Here is a 16419-nt window from a genome sequence, read left to right on the forward strand (position 1 = left end):
TAAAACAAATCTTCTGAAAGAATATTTATTTAAGTGCATGGAAACATGATTGAAAACATGTGATTGTCTGTATACACCATATTCCAAGTACAAATAGAACTGATTTATTTGAGACTGTCTTAGTTATGAGCTCTTTCCAGTCTATAAATTTAACCACTGAATAATACATATTAGTCAGAGACAGCAGGCAACTTCCCTGCCAAAACCCTCCTGCTGGCTTTTTGAAACCTGCAGTATAAAAGGTCACTTGTGAAAGTTCGTATTTATCATATCTAATTATGCAAATCAGAACAAAAGAAGATTTCCTGGATACAATGCTGTGGGGAAATGTCAACTGACATAATATAGCTAAAAAAAGCCTGGGACCTGGTTAACATCCAAAAGCTGAGATGCAGATGCACAAAGCAGATCTGTGCAGGGTACAGACTGCTTCAGTAAATCAATGACCATCTTTGTTGCATTGCTGTGACATTCTGTAAAAACTAAGATGAACTGTAAAACAGACAGATATCAAACTTATTTAAATAAATGCAGTTTACCTGCAATCATGATAATCTGTACACATACTGCAAGGTATGCCTTTCTATAGCTGCATTTAATTCTTAGTGATAAACTCACTCCATTCACCCCCATTAAATTTGAAATAACCACTGACATGCAAACAATGCTTATGAATGCAGAAATAATTTGATGTATCTGACCTTGCAGAGACAAATTCCTGTGTGAGGATCACAAACATCTGGTTCTGTTCCATCTCTGTTACAATTACATGGTATGCAGTTTGGGAAACCGTAAGTACCTGGAGCACACCGATCACACTGCCGTCCTTTTATTCCTGGTTTACATCTTTATCAAACAAACAAACATGCAGGAGGGAATCAACAAGAGAGGCAGAAATGGAGAGAGGGAAAGATTAAAACAAAAGGCTGATGTATTTTTGAGGCAGTCACACGGCTATGAAAAAAACTGTATCTTTCAAGAAGAAACAGCATCAGATTAGCACTGCTCTCAGATTTGGATGGTGGGAAGAACTGCAACATTTTATAGTGGTCATGGAAATTATTACAAAGGGATATGATTTTGAATGGTATAAATGTTCACAATGGAATTGGACTTCTGCAGCACATCAGCACTTGCAGCACAGAACTACTCCACATACCAAAGAGTGACACATGAATACTGAGTACAGGTAAGAGCACCTGGGAGATTTATAACAGGAGGGTGTGACTGAGCATTTCCCAAAGCACCCACCTGCTAACAAAAATATGGAGGATCCCAGGCTTATGAGTAATCATGGAGACTTCAACTTGTCGTATGTCTTGTGTTAGTTTGTAACTGCTCAAAGGGATTAGGTGAAGGCTGAATCTTTTGGATTTCACAGAATCATAGAAAAAGTTGAGTTGGAAGGGACCTCAAAGATCATCTAGTTTCCATGCCCCTGCCACGATCAGACTGCTCGAGAACCCATCAAGATGGGCCTTGAACACCTGCAAGGATAGGGCACCCACAGCTTCTCTGGGAAGCCTTTTTCAGCGCCTCACCACTCTCTTTGTGAAGAATTCCTAATATGTAACCTAAATCTCCCCCCCTTTTGGTTTAAATCCACTCCCTCTTGTCCAATCACTATCTACTTGCATAAAATCCTCGATCTCCCTCCTGCTTATAAGCTACTTTCATGTTTTGGAAGATTGCAGTCAAGTCCCCCCAGATCCTTCAATTCTCCAAGCTAAACAATCCCAACTCCCTCAACCTTTCACCCCAGGAGAGGTGCTCCAGCACTCTGAATTACCTCTCCAAGGGCCTCCTCTGGACCAAGTCAACTGAAGATTTGATGGAGTCTCCTTTGGCTCTCAGCACCAAGTCTATACGTTCACTAACACTACAGACATATGGAATCAAACAGTTAAGTGTGTGGAAAAGGTAGACTGTGCTTCACATAAAATATGAAAGTAATTACTCAGCTTACCAAACAATGGGTGAGGTTTCCTGGAGTCTCTCTGAATGCATTAACCCATACAAATAACTGGAGCTAGATGAGAACTTAGAACTCTGAATTCAGAAAATCTATTTCTGCAGAAATTGTCCTCAACTCAAGCAGAAATGTGCTAAACCCTATCTTTAAAGTATTAGATTTTATTTGACTGACTTATATGATCTATTTCAGTACAGCTTCGGTTGCCTGTGTAAGGATAAGATATGGGAGGAAATGAAAGCAGAGACACATCAGATTAAAGTGTATCAGTCAGTACAGAATAAAATAGAATAATAAAGGCTGGAAAAGGCTTCTAAGATCATCTAGTCCAACAGTCCACTTATCACCAATATTGCCCCCTAAACCACGTCCCTAAGTGCTACACCTACTCTATCCATAAACACCACCAGGAACAGTGACTGTACCACCTTCCTGGGCAACTTGCTCCATATATGCTACTCTTTAATCTTGAATCTTGATTTCTATCTACGAAAACAGCTTCCTGTTTTATCACTGGGGTAAAACAATTACTCAGTTCATATGTAAGCAACAGACTTGAGAAAATGCTTCAAGTTCAGGAAATAAAATGAACTCAGAAAATGAGTATTCTCTGTCACATACACAGAACTAATGGCAGAGTAGGAAAGACCATATTTCTTCATTAGAGCTCTGCTAAAGCATATCCAATCCAACTAAACTGAATCAAACTTGGCCTTATGCAACCTACTGGTTCTTGCATACATGTACTTGCCGTTTATTTCTCAAAGGAAATAGAAATGTTCAACTACACAAATAGTGACAGCATCTGAAATTAAGACACTTCCCTACATTTATGGCTATATGCTCTACTTATTTTAGGCAATATAAACACATAGAGGAAGAGATTTTTACCTCAGCATACCAAGATACATAAATATAATCATGTTGTATAGAGGGTGTAATAAGGCAACTCCAAACAAATAGTATTTTCTATACACATAGTACCTATTTTCATTTTTTCAAAACTTACTGCAAACACTTAAGTTTTACAGTACTTAAAAACATGACTCAACTTAAACCCACACATTAGACTGTGGAAAGTCAAATGCAAAGTTTTAAAGAATTTGTAAGACAACATACACCATTACAAATGATGAGTATGTCAGAGTTCCAAGTCTGTGGTGATCTGCTATCCGGACACTGAATAAGCTTACATGACACATCCCTAGCAAACAAAATACATGCCTGGAAATCTCAAATGCCACCATTAGTTACTCACACAAACCAGATTTCCACAAAGCATTGCATGTATTAACAGCTGACTTCTACCTACTGCCAAGCACCGCTTATATCTCTGCTTATCATTGTAAAAGTTCCCCATATCCTCACATATTTTTCAAATACCTGAAGAGTGAAGCAAACTACTCATGCACCATGTCTAATGCACATAATCCAAACTTACCTGCATTGCCCGTTACTTCTTTCGCATTCGGGTCTCGCTGCATTAACAACTCCTCTTTCTGAGCAATTGCAGCTCTCACAGCCAGCAAGAGGGTGATAGCTGAAGTAATGTTTCTCGCACACTTCACATTTTGGTTTCACAGTTTGAGGAGGGCAAATGCATTTGCCAGTTAAGTCATCACAAAGACGTTGCCCACAGTTGCATACTATGTGAAAGAAAACATTCAACAAATCAATCACATCTCAATTTACAATAATCAATTCTTGTAAAATCTTTCTACAAAACAAACTACATTTATTCTTTTCTCTCTTCCATTATTTTCAAACTTTAGGTGGCTTGTTTAACTCCAGCTATCATGATGACATGAGAGTGAGATCAGCCAAGGTCATGGTACGTGATTATGTGACTGTAACTGTAGTTTCAAAGAGTAGCTTGAGACCCTGTCTCTTATCCAAAGGTTGGTTACTTGAATTCAAACTTCCCCAAACTGTCAAGTATTGAACAATTAATAGCTTTGGTTTCAAGAGGATCACTTCTACAAAGCAACATTAACAGAGAATAATATATGGAAGGTAGATGAGGACTAGTGGCATAACCTACAGATCTATTGATGTTATTAAGAACAGTATCACAATGAGAGGAATTAAGAATGCTACGTGTCTTTGATTCTCTATGGAAAATATTGAAGGTGCAAACTGAAATACAGTAGTGTTAACGCAGCAACTACTAAGCAGTCAGTGCAGAAAAAAAACATTTGACTGAGCAGCACTATGGATTTTAACCAGTAAAACTGTAAGCCTACTACACCTGATCAGATAATCCATACAAAGACACATTTCATTGTGAACTAGGCGTACTTAAAGGGAATTAATTTACTTCTGCATTAAACTGAAAGCTGTGCTGAATCTAAGATGGCTCAACCAGCCTGCCATAGGATCAAGCCTTGTAAAGAAAAGTGAAGCTGTGGTGCCTATGCAGTGAAATGAGAGAATTAAATAGCTAAGGTCTTGTCAGGTACTGAATAAGTCAGAGCACGTACTTACACTTGCAGAATGGAAATCCATAGTAGCCAGTTTGGCATCTGCTGCACTGACGCCCGATGACATTAGGTCTGCAAATACACTGTCCTCCAAAGGGGTTGCAAGTGGGGCTCATGGCACCTTCGCTATGGCAATTACATGGCACTGCTCCGTTGTTGTAGAAAGCCACTAGTGATCTTGCAGAATCCTTACAGAAGGCTGATGATCTTTCTGGGCTATTTAAAATTGAAATATAAATTTTGTCAGTACTGCCACTTGGAAATTGCTGTGAGAATACTTTGCAGTGGTTTTGTAAATTATGGTCCTATCTTTCAAATAATTCTTTGAAATAAAGATGGCATCAGTACACACACAAGGACACACATTATTTACATTAGTAGTGAATGGTTTTGATCGTTAGGTAGATAGATAAGTAAGAGTAGGTAAGAGACTTGTTTCAAATAAAGTATGTACATTAGTCATGTTACTTCAGCAGGCCAAGCAAAATACTGAAAATGGAAATACCAAAGACAGATAGATGACGTAGATTTTCCTCTTCCATGCTGAGAGCAATAAAAGTTACCTTAAATCTCATTTACAATAGAAAGTCATGGAAAAATGACTCATGCAATATTAACAGGCCAGCATAAACTATGAAAAGCATTTCAATATAGCACAGGGATGAGGTTTTTATTCTTATTTCTTTAATATGGAGTGAAAAATAATATTAAATACCAGCTTGCTGTCAAATGCCCAGGTTTTTTTTTTTTTAGGAAGTGATGCTTACTCAATATGAAAACTGTTTCCTCCACATTGGGTGATAAAATCAAATGACTTGTCCACCGTCTTTTTGTCAAGAATTTTGTAACTGTAGTTGTCTGCCGGAACAACTAAGACACTTTCCTTAAAACAGAAAAGCCAAATTGTACATTTCAGAGAAAAACAAAAGAAAAAAGCTGAGGCATTTATATATTTTAATGTTAATTCTTTATGAATCCTGGATTTTCCCAAAAGCTGCAATATTTGAACAAAAAGGTAGGAAAACATCCTTGGTTATATATTCCCTCCCTTATCCTCAAGTTTACTCTACAAGTGGCATACAATAAAAGCAGCGTGTGGTATCCTAAAAACAAAAGCAGCGTAAGGATCCTAACAATTTGAAACACAACATTAAAAATCAAATTTTCATCTTTGCACCCATCTCTAAATGGTTGGTGAAGTTGGATGAGTATTTTCAAGTACACTTACGTAATAAACTCACCAAAACCAGCATTCTTCTGTCAGGTATCATCAGTGTAACAGAGACTTCAGGTTCAGAAACGTCAAGCTCAATTTGGTTTTCTGCAATCACCTGATCCCGACAACCAGAAGAATGAGGGCAGAATGAAGCACTGAAGGAGCCTAGAAGTGTAATGCCAAACAATGACCAGCGTGCTAAAGCACTGAGAAGAGAAAGGAGTTAGATCAAATTTGGATACCTACCTGACCACACATGTCCTGCATTCACATGCACATGCACGGGGAATGTTGGATGTGCAGGCTGATAAAAATGTACCACAAATACATATTTGCCCAAGTGGGGCACTGTGCCGGTCACTGTTATCTGGTTCTGTGGAAACAAGAACAGCTCTAGTAGTACATTTGTTCTGTGAACTTTGCTATGTATCTCCTTGCTGCAACAGTAGAGAGGGGACTTGGCATTTCTCAGGAAAGGCTATGGCATTACATCCACACGTTCCTACTTGTTAACACGTCAAACATATGTAATGCACTTCTGTAGCCTCCAAGACTGATATAGGTTTAGAAAGAAACTGGCATATTTATTTTTCTCTCTGTATATTATCTTTGTGGCTTACTCAGTCTGCAATATTATTTTGATCACTTCATTTAATTTTTGTTTTCTTAGAATGCTTGATCTATAGAAATTTGCTAAGAATATCATTTGTGACTTAAGAAACAGTGGTTTCAAAATATGAGCTACCTGTAACGATGTCAGTGTGACTTCATCAATTGAGTCAGAAGATAAAGAGGCTCTCAGTGGATGATGAAGTATATTTCTTTGTACTTCAGAGATTTTCCCATCCTTGAATGCATCCAAAACCAAAGTTGCTGGTGGAGTTTCATACACTGAGGGAATGCATGTTACACTAAAATCAGAATAATATTAATTACTCATGGGGTTAGGCACATTCCTTAAGTGTCATGAAAGAAAACGCAGTCAAATCCCAAACGTTAACATGGTGGAATGTAATAATTAACAATGCAATAGTAACCACTGTTACTCTTAGGAATTTTATGGACATGGTCAGAAAATAAATAAAAACAAAAGGTACAGACCTCAGTTACAAAGGGGAAAATACACACTGACTGATTTTATTCACTCTTCACTATTTCATTTCCATAAACTAAACAGTTTCAATGAAGAGTTTGCTAAGGGAACAAAGAGTGTTAAAATACAATTAATGTTATGTGATGCTGTTAGTTGCCTTCAGTAGACCCTGTGCTAACACTGTGTTCTCAGTTCTACAAATATTTATGTAAGTATAACCTTTTAAAATGCAACGTTTCCCACCAAAGCCAGTGGGACTACTTATCTACATGAAAGTTAAGTATGTACTCAAAATACTTGTAGAACTGAAGCCAAAATAAGTAACAGTGCTCCTTGAAAGCACTGTTGCATTTAACTGATTTTTATCTGGTTTATTTAATTCTGAAGAATTTGATTAAGATAAATGTTTTCCAAGACTGTGGGAGCAAAATGTTATTTGAGCGTTTCACGCTGGTGTTTGTTCACTTCTTGTGGGTACTCAGAAGACAATGATTACTCTTTGCTCAAGACAGGCGAGGAACTGGAATGGTAATTGTGTTCCAGGGCCAAAATTGAGATGTATTTGCCAGTTTTGAATGGGAAACCACGTGCAACATCTGCTTCTAATACTATTAAATTAAGCCAAGATTCTGAATCTTTCAACTTGGTGAATGCTAAGCACTTTGAGGAAAGCACAAACTATGCCAGGTAGCAAATGAAACAGAAACATAAATTAAAATTATAAATAAATTCTTAATAAAAATAAGTTTAAAATTTCATTAAAAATGAAACAGAAACATACAGCAAACTATGCAAATATAGAGATTAAAAAACAGCCAAGTAAAAGCTACATGCATCTACATGAGCTTTATTTTAAATCATGTTTTACAACCAGCTTCTTTTCTCCATTTTACTTAGAGTGGAATGAAAAGTTGCTATCATGCAAGGATAAGTACCTCTTGTATTAGAAAGCTACCCTCATTTTTAAGGCTGAACAGAAGCAATAAAGCTGAAATTCAAAGCTCTGCATGCTGGTAAGCCAAGTACAGTCACATACTTTTATCCAATTTGCTATCCAGATCTTTCTGTTTTCTACTTCAATTCAACCACTATATTAGGAACTATCATCTGGAAAACTATCAGACCTAGTCACCTAGTCATTTTTTGCCTCTGAAGTCTTGCAAATGATGTTCACTTTTACTTTGAAGCTCTCCCCACTGTCAGATCAGTCAGAAAAAAGGTCTAGGACTCAAATCACAAGGGACATCCAGGCAAGTCTAACAGGAGCTGAAACACAGAGCTTCCTGATTCAGAAAATGCAATTATAGTTCCTCTCTGGCATAAAAAACATAACAGACAGGAAGGGGAAGACCTTCAACAGAATGGATCCAGCAAGTGCTCTGCAAAACCTGAAACTAACTACTTGGGAAGTGAAAATTATTTTCACTAACAAAGGGAGATCAGCCTGAGTCAATCCAGCTGTGTGTGAGTGCTCTAATTACTGATCCTACACAGATATAAAGGAGGAGAGAAGGATCACCTAGTGCTGTTTTATTTGGTGAGTGCTGAAGGTACACTTGTCATAAAGGACCACAATCAGGTGGAGAAGGAAATGGCTTGTTTGTGAAGCAGGGATCTATCTCTTCAAAATTTTGGAACTGCCAAGTTTTGCTGATGTATCTGTGAATTTGGGGTGCCTGGAAGGGTAGTCATACCCTCAATCAACTAGAAATTAAAGCCATTTTGAAACAAGTGAAACAATAACGTGCAAAATGAAACTTCATAAGGAACAGTCAGTATTTCAGGTCTGATAATTCAAGACTTGCCACAGAAGCAGCAGTGTTTTTTTGAACTTGGACACCTACCAGATTGAACAGCATGTGAAATATTTTTATTTTCTAGCGCATTAGCACTCAGTAATTACACATGCAAAGAAAAGGCTAGAATTAACAACATTTCAGCTTTTTATTAATTCTACCTTGTAAAAGTAGCTGATGATGATCTTTTAGTCACCGAGCAAAAGTTCATTAAAAAGCATTTAATTCCATTTGATCTCCCTTTCAAGATCTCTTTCAGAAAACAAAGGATAAAAAACAATTACGCTACCTTCTCTCACGGCTGCTCCTATAAACAGCTATGCAGTGCACTTTAGGATTCACGTATTCTAGAGAAAATTCTTCAGCTGATATAATACAAACTTTGTGCTGAAAAATAAGCACAGTTAGTATTGTAAATAACAGTATTTCACAGAATCACAGAACTGTAGGGATTGGAAGGGATCTCTAGAGATCATCTATTCCATTTTTTATATCTCAGGAGAACATTCAAATCAATCTCAAAGGAAGTTACAGAGAAAAATAATGCTGTGTTTTAGAAATAAAAGTAAAGATATTCTTAGTGTAAATGCCATACTTGGTTATGTAAAGCCTAATAATACCAACACTTTCAGGATGTGGATCACATTAGCACAGCAATTGCTATGGGAGCTACCATACAACTTAAATAGTATTTGTTCACACTGAACACTGCCTCCAGAAAAGATTAATAACTGATATAATGCTTTCTTCATAACATTTCTATGAAACTACTTGTGTGCTTATAGCATAAATCCTAACTCTAGATTTCAACCAACCGTCCTCAAGTTTCTGAAATGCTAAACACAGAAACAATTTAGGAAAAAAAAAATCAGACCAGAAAAATGTATTACTGGTGTGGGCCAAAAGATGGCAGCAAAGGCTTTTTATTCAAAGCATTTTAAAGTTCAGCCATTTCTAAAATGAATGCATTTATTGACTGAAACTTCCAAGAGTCGCAAAACTCCAACACAGGTTTTAAGGATTAGGAAAAGAAAAAAGGAAGGACAGGGGTAAAGGAAGAACGGGGGAAATACTAGCAGAAGTTTAAATTTAAAGTTTGCTTACAGAAAACAGAACGGAACTGAAGTAAAGCCTCTCTGAAATAAGAGAGGTGATATTGAAGATAAACTGGAATTTGCCTTTCTTGTCTGACTCCATGTTCTCTGAGTATATATAAACCAACATCTTCAAGCATCTAAGTTACATGTTTTCACAGAACACATGAACATAAGAAGAAAATTGTGTATATCTACTTAGGGAATAAGGAATACAAAAGGGAAAAGTAAATGGAAACTTACCAGAAGAAAATTAACTGATGATGCTTTAAGATGTATCTTTGTATCTGCTATAAGGTCATAAGCTGCAATGCGATTCTTATCATCGACAACAACACTACGACAAAGGAAACTGAGACAGAAAGCAGGATTAAAAATGAGACTCTTCATAAGTTCATAAGTTCATAAGGTTGGAAAGGACCTATAAGATCATCTAGTCCAACCATCCTCATCTTGGCAAGGTCAAGTTGTTTATTCTATTGCCTAGCTCAGCTGCCTAGCTAGATTCATTGCTGGTTCCCAGTCTTTCTGCTGGACTGTAAGTAACCATGTCTGGCCACTGGTAAACATGCAGCATCCTTACCGGTGACACAAAAGAAGCACCAACTATAAAATGCTGCTTGCCTTTTTTAGGTTGACCTACACAGAGTTCAAACCTGCACACCTCAGCTCTGAAGTTGAGCTACTACTTTAAGCAGGATGTGAACATATATACATGCTGTCTGTAGATGTTCTCCAAGCCGTGTTACATGGCATATAATTAATGTCCAGTACCTGGTGTGTGCTCCTTGAGGTGCCAGAATATACCAGCTGCTGCTTTTCTGTTAGTACATGTTGTTGATAATTTGGATCAGCAGCAATCATCCACTCAATGGCACATAGTTTCCTTAAAATAAAGAATTGCCTATCTGTCCACTGAGATACTCCTCAACACAAGTGAAAACTGCTAGTCTGCATCTCTTATTGACTACCTTCATTTAGCTCTACATCTTTGATAGAGACAGGCACAGAATAAGAAGAATCTTGCTAAAGACTTGGAACTCTGCCTTGTTGAGGGAGCATGATTCCTACAGCCTTCCAGAAGTGGAAACAGTTCCCTTAGAGCAAGACCTGACAGCCTTTGCTCATGGTTTTCCAGGTTTCTCTGATACGCATGTACTTCACAATTGCGGTTCAATTGTTTCATTTTTTAACAGAAGTGATGTGCATCATCCTGCTCAGGAAAGATGACATAGCAACTTATTTACAAAAAGACTATTAGCTTAATGTCAAATGGCAGCAGAAGGGATTTACTGCATTGCTACGTTTAAGCAGCAATAGCTTGCTTTGTTGTTCTTTCATGACTAAGCCTTTAGTGTATCAGATAAAGTAACTAGTAAGATCAAGATAAGCCCAAAAGAGGTGTTTCATATAAAAGCAATAAAATTGAAGATTTATTAAAAGTGTTTTGGGGCTCAAAGTATTACATAACAGGCTAAAATAAGAACTTTGCCTGGCAATAACCTTGTAAGGACAGTGCTTCACTTTGCTCAGCTCTGTACCACAAATATGCTAATGAAAACAATTTTTTCCTACTCGGGTGTTTCATCCCAAAAACCCTTAAGCCTCCAATCTGTCAAACACTTGGCTTACAGGAAAAATAGATGCATGTCAACAGTTCCCCCACAATCCCAGGGGCACCAACACCTGCGGGATCACATTTGAGTCATATTCTGAATTGCTGTTAAAGCAACTGTTAAAGACAATCTCACCCAGAACAGACAAAAATCTCTGAAACATCTTCAGTTATCTCAGCAGTCACTGAGGATAAATAAGCACATGGTCTGTGACCTTGCCAACAGCCAAAGGATGGCTATGCTCAGAAATTCAAAGAAACATTTACACATTTGCTTCAACAAATCTTATTACAACAGTGGGAACACCCTTGTAAAAACAGCTGCTACTTTTCTTTATAGCTCAAGCCCTCAGACAACATGTAACTAAACAAGTATAAATACTGCAGACAACTGTTGCCAACAAGTGCTGGGTGCTCTGCTACTGCACTCCAAAATTCATAATTCACAAGGATTTAAGTCTATATTAAAAATTCCTTTGGTTAAAAAATGTTGACTAAAATAACAGCAATATTTAACACGCTGACTTCACAGACTTAAAAATATATACAATACCCAGAGAATCATGTATTTTCTTTTCAGTTAATCCAATAATTGGACAGTGTATATAGTAGAATGGATTCCAAAATATAAAAGGTATAATATATAGAATGGTTGCTTAACCATTTAATAGTTACCTTGTAAGTTCTCACCTGTATTTGCAACTGTATATTCTCACTCTGCCTTCTGTAACAGGTCCAGGGCTATTCACTGTTACCTCAGCAGTGTATAACTGGTCATCTTCATTGGCATATTCAAAAACAAGAATATAGCGACCAAAGTGAGGAACATTTATGGTCATCTGCAAATTGACCTAGGTCAAGCAAGATTGAGAAAAGAAGTCTTTAGATTTTTCATTATCTTTCTTGCAGGAAGCTCCCTTTTCCTGTCCTACAAGCTAATCAGTCAGCACTAGTCCAGAGTCAACCTTGTACTGTCTCAGTAAAGGACAATCCAGCAGAATGGAAGCAGCACTTATAAATTATCACTTTGTCTACTAGTAAGAGTCAACCAAATTCAGGAAACAGCTGCCATTTAGCAGTTCTGGGATGATAACAGATAGTAGATCTGCAAGATAAACCAAGGAAACGAGGTTTATTATTTCTCTTATCAACAGCAGAATTTATCAGTGAGGAAACTCCAATGATACCAATAAATGGTCATCCTCACTTCTAGCCTATTTTTAAAAACAAATAAAAATGAACAATTCTCTGTAAAATAAGCATTTCCATGAACGTAATTCCCACTCTTCCAGTGGACCTACAGCAGTGCCATAATTTCTTCCGCTTGCTTTTTAATTGAAGTAAATATTTTACATAAGTATAGCTAGCTATTTAAGGAAAAAAAAAAAAGATTAAGAATGATACACCGCTGTATACCATTACTGCTGACAAATCTTTTTGCCATTTCTGCTATAATTAAGCAGTATGCTGAACAAGACAGTATGTCTTAAACACAGAAATTTTTATTTAATGAGATAATTTTGTCAGAGTGACACTCTGGTTACAGTTAGATTTGCCTACATTCATCTTTCTACACAGATCTATAAAATGTAAAGTTAGCAGAGTCTGTTTTAGGGGTAAGTTAAAGATCTGCAAACCCTGAGCCACGAATCTGCAACTTTTTTAATTCAGTAGGTTTATAGTTAATAGTACGGATGGGATTGCAATTAGCATGCTGGAATCTAACCTCTTTTCCTCTGATATGTGACATCACTGGTTGATCAGGAGTTGGCTGCCGGACAGGTATTCTGTGTTCTCCACTGTGACTGAAATACACTGCCTCTGAAGCAAGGACACAGGAAAATCTGCCCAATGGCAAATGCTGATAGAGCAAGCAGCTTACACAAAACAAACAAAACAAAACACATAATTACTTTCAGTTGCAGCAGGATAACAACATAATCCAATACAATGGTTTATTTTGAAGTATATATACTGACTTCTCTGTTGAAACATGTCCTGAATAGGTGCAAGGCTCTGTGACTTGGACCTGCAAGATGGATGCTTCATAATAATCACTAGGTAGCAGCACCATGTAATCCTAAAAACAAAGAATACAACAAATGCAAGACCACACAGAAAAATACAGAAGGAACATCTCCAGATTTTCACAATGTAGCAATACACAAAACCAACAACAGAAATAAATTTTATGGAGGATACGTATCTGCAAGACATGTGCTTTTATTGTCACATAGCCACTGTTAACTCTAGTTACATCTTCACAGAGATGGGAGGAAGGCACTGCTCTGAGAGCAGGGAAACTGCTGCTGCTATTCCATGTCATGTGGTACAAGATGGCGTCTCCTAAAGAAGCTTCTTCACCATCTGTACCTTGCGGGACACATCAAGTCCAGAGCCTTGGCATCTAAAAGCCCTCTTACTCAAGAGTTAGCTCTGAAACACAGATATTCCAGCTCAAGGTTGAACTTGGTTTATAAGCCCAATGATCCAGTTGCTTGAGTGAAAAAGAAAACTAGTCTGTCTGTGTTACGTAAGCACTGCTTGGTAATATACAGTGAGCTCTGCACAGTTTTCATCCATGTATGCAATTCATATGTATAAAGCTCAATTGTGTTTGACTCTGCAAGGGAGATCTACGTATTCCAGATGATTTTATAAAAATATTCTACATAATCTATTAAGACGTGCTTCAAAAGTTGGCATGTGTTTGCTCTGCCTTTCCAATTAAAAACATACTCAAGCTGATTTATAAAGGATTTTTTTTTTTTTTTTGTGAAAACATACAGGGGTAAGATCATTAAAAAATTCCTTTTCAAAGATATTAGTAAAAAAAAACAACAACAACAAAATAGCCACAACAGTACTATCACTTTCAGTATGAAATATGTGTGCAAGCTCTTCAGTAACATTTTACATGGTGTTGCATAAATTTAACAGCCTTGGGGTTGATGACTAAAGATACTGGGTACATCTTAACTCTATACAATATACGTACAAATTTCAGTATGGCATCTTTACAAAAGAAGTCTTAAAGATGTAGGATCACAATCACCTCAATATTTTATTTTTTATTTTTTTATTTATTTTTTAATAGGATTTTCCCAGAACTGCTGTCCCTGAAAACTTTTCAGCATGTTGAAGAAGACTAAAGATGGGAGGATAAAAACATTTAGAAAGACAGCTTCTAAATACAAAGCCCACCCTATAGTATTTTTCTGAGGAATTTTTGTTAGAACACTAACAACATGATCATCTGTAGCAAAGCTTCGTATATGACATCTAATATATAAGAATTAAAAATTTATATGAGCTTTTATGGCCAACCAATTGCATATATTAATATTGTCTCATCCTTTGAAGGTCCATATTTTGGATAGAGTGTAAGTCTATAAAAAATCAGAGCAGGTCAAAGTCAGAGAACAAAAAAAAAACACACAAAAAAAAGGAATAAAAGTCTGAAGGTAATTATGCTACTGTACTCTTTTTACGAATGCTGGATTTCAATTGCTTCCAGAGTTCCTTCTGGCAAATAATACCAGAATAATACAATCATGACAGACTTCAAGCATTTGTTTTCCTTAATTGCTTTCTTACCAAGAGGACTTCTTCTGCTATTATACTGACAGTCCATGTGCCTGAATCCAGTGAAAAAGACTCTGAGGAGTTTATCCCTGGGATTGTCACAAAAGCTGGCTCCTTGCTGGGTGGGAAGACAAACTCTTTGCTCTGAGCAGCACCTGCCAGCAAAAATTAACACATAAATACAAATGAAAGTAAAAAATAAGACTCTAAAATGTCTCTACATGCGTATTGCTCCAGACTTATTTCATAAATAAGTCTAGTAGGACTTGTCAATGCTCTTCTATCAATTTGTATTAATAACTGCATGCAGTAAGTTACAGAATTATGCGATTATTGTTATCTTCATTGTCACTAGTTTTGAAGAAATTGGTTCAGAAAAGCGTACTTTTTCTCTTATAGACAGTTTTGCAATATTCTGAAATGTTTTCTTCCCTTCTGTCTTCCATTATTACCAACAGACACAAGGCCTATTCTCATACAACTTTCTGGTATATATTTTAGATACCAGAGGTTCTCAAATGCATTTAAAATGTTATGGATAGCAAAAAGGTTTCTTCATGGAAGCACCAAGAGACAGACAAAAGCTTTGTTTCAAGCAGGTTCCCTGTCTGCCAGGCAACATAAGCCAGACTTTACCATGAACTGCTCCTACTCTGACGACTGGTACCTGTCAAGACTTCAGATCTGTCCTCTCCAAATTACAGAGAGAAACTATGACTAAATTTCCTTGATTCTCAGCAGGGTGATAATGCCACGCATAATAAAAGATAATCCTGAATGCAGATTTGGAATGTCTCTACCATTCAAAGGATATGGAGTACTTATCGTTTACCAGAGCACATTTGTCATCACGTGTTGTTGAGGTCTATAACCAGAACTAACTTGGTTGATAAGGTTCATTGTGAAATAAGTATTATTTATGGAACAAAGGGAGAAGTCACTTTTAAACTGAAATATTAAAGGCAACTAAACCAAGATAAGTGCTGTTATCTTTTATTTGAAAGCTTCATAAAACACACACTTCAAAGCTTTTGAGGACAGAACTGAAAGAACCAAATTTGACAAACATTTAAAAACAAAAGTTGATCGCTACTGCAAGCAGGAGTTTCATGCAAACACAGACACATCAGTTACAGCAAAATACATTAGGAAAAGCAAAGAAGCAGTGACACCATTAAAAGCAATGGATTTTAAGTGACAATTCAGATTTGAATTAGTTGTATCTTGAAATGGTTTCACTGATTTATCATTCATCTGATCTGCTGTTGTGCTGTTGAGCCATACCTACCTGTTTCAGGACAAGTTTGACAAGCAGATAAGCGGCCAGATAATGATTCACCTCCAGGGTTAATATATCTCAGGATAATGCGAAATAAGTAGAGGTTGGATTTTTCCACACTCAAAGTTATCCTCACTTCATTCTGAAAAATGGAAGTTAATAAACAAAACCAGCCATAAAGTGCTAAATAGAAGTACAGTTAGAAGCCATGCAAGCATCATACTAATTGCCTACAAGAAAAAGGCACGTGCAGACAAGTACATACTGGAATGACAGTGCTGACAGATGT

The 16419-nt window shown here is 36.9% G+C and overlaps 1 protein-coding gene across 1 annotated transcript in view; it reads right to left on the reverse strand.

Moving 5' to 3' along the window:
* The window catches only part of LAMA3 (laminin subunit alpha 3), a 112765-nt gene that overhangs the window by 47010 nt on the left and 49336 nt on the right, over window positions 1-16419 (reverse strand). The window contains exons 24-36 of the mRNA XM_065752634.1: window positions 14864-15006; window positions 13246-13346; window positions 12993-13143; window positions 11957-12117; window positions 9895-10003; window positions 8847-8944; window positions 6414-6579; window positions 5915-6041; window positions 5694-5833; window positions 5220-5335; window positions 4457-4668; window positions 3414-3618; window positions 702-846 (exon numbers count right to left, since the gene is read on the reverse strand). Coding sequence (XP_065608706.1) covers window positions 702-846; window positions 3414-3618; window positions 4457-4668; window positions 5220-5335; window positions 5694-5833; window positions 5915-6041; window positions 6414-6579; window positions 8847-8944; window positions 9895-10003; window positions 11957-12117; window positions 12993-13143; window positions 13246-13346; window positions 14864-15006 — 1874 coding nt within the window. The remainder of the gene's footprint in view (window positions 1-701; window positions 847-3413; window positions 3619-4456; window positions 4669-5219; window positions 5336-5693; window positions 5834-5914; window positions 6042-6413; window positions 6580-8846; window positions 8945-9894; window positions 10004-11956; window positions 12118-12992; window positions 13144-13245; window positions 13347-14863; window positions 15007-16419) is intronic.

Source organism: Cyrtonyx montezumae, unplaced genomic scaffold, assembly GCF_038088225.1.
Source record: "Cyrtonyx montezumae isolate F1298 unplaced genomic scaffold, pur_monq_1.0 scaffold_8, whole genome shotgun sequence".
NCBI classification, from domain to species: Eukaryota; Metazoa; Chordata; class Aves; order Galliformes; family Odontophoridae; genus Cyrtonyx; species Cyrtonyx montezumae.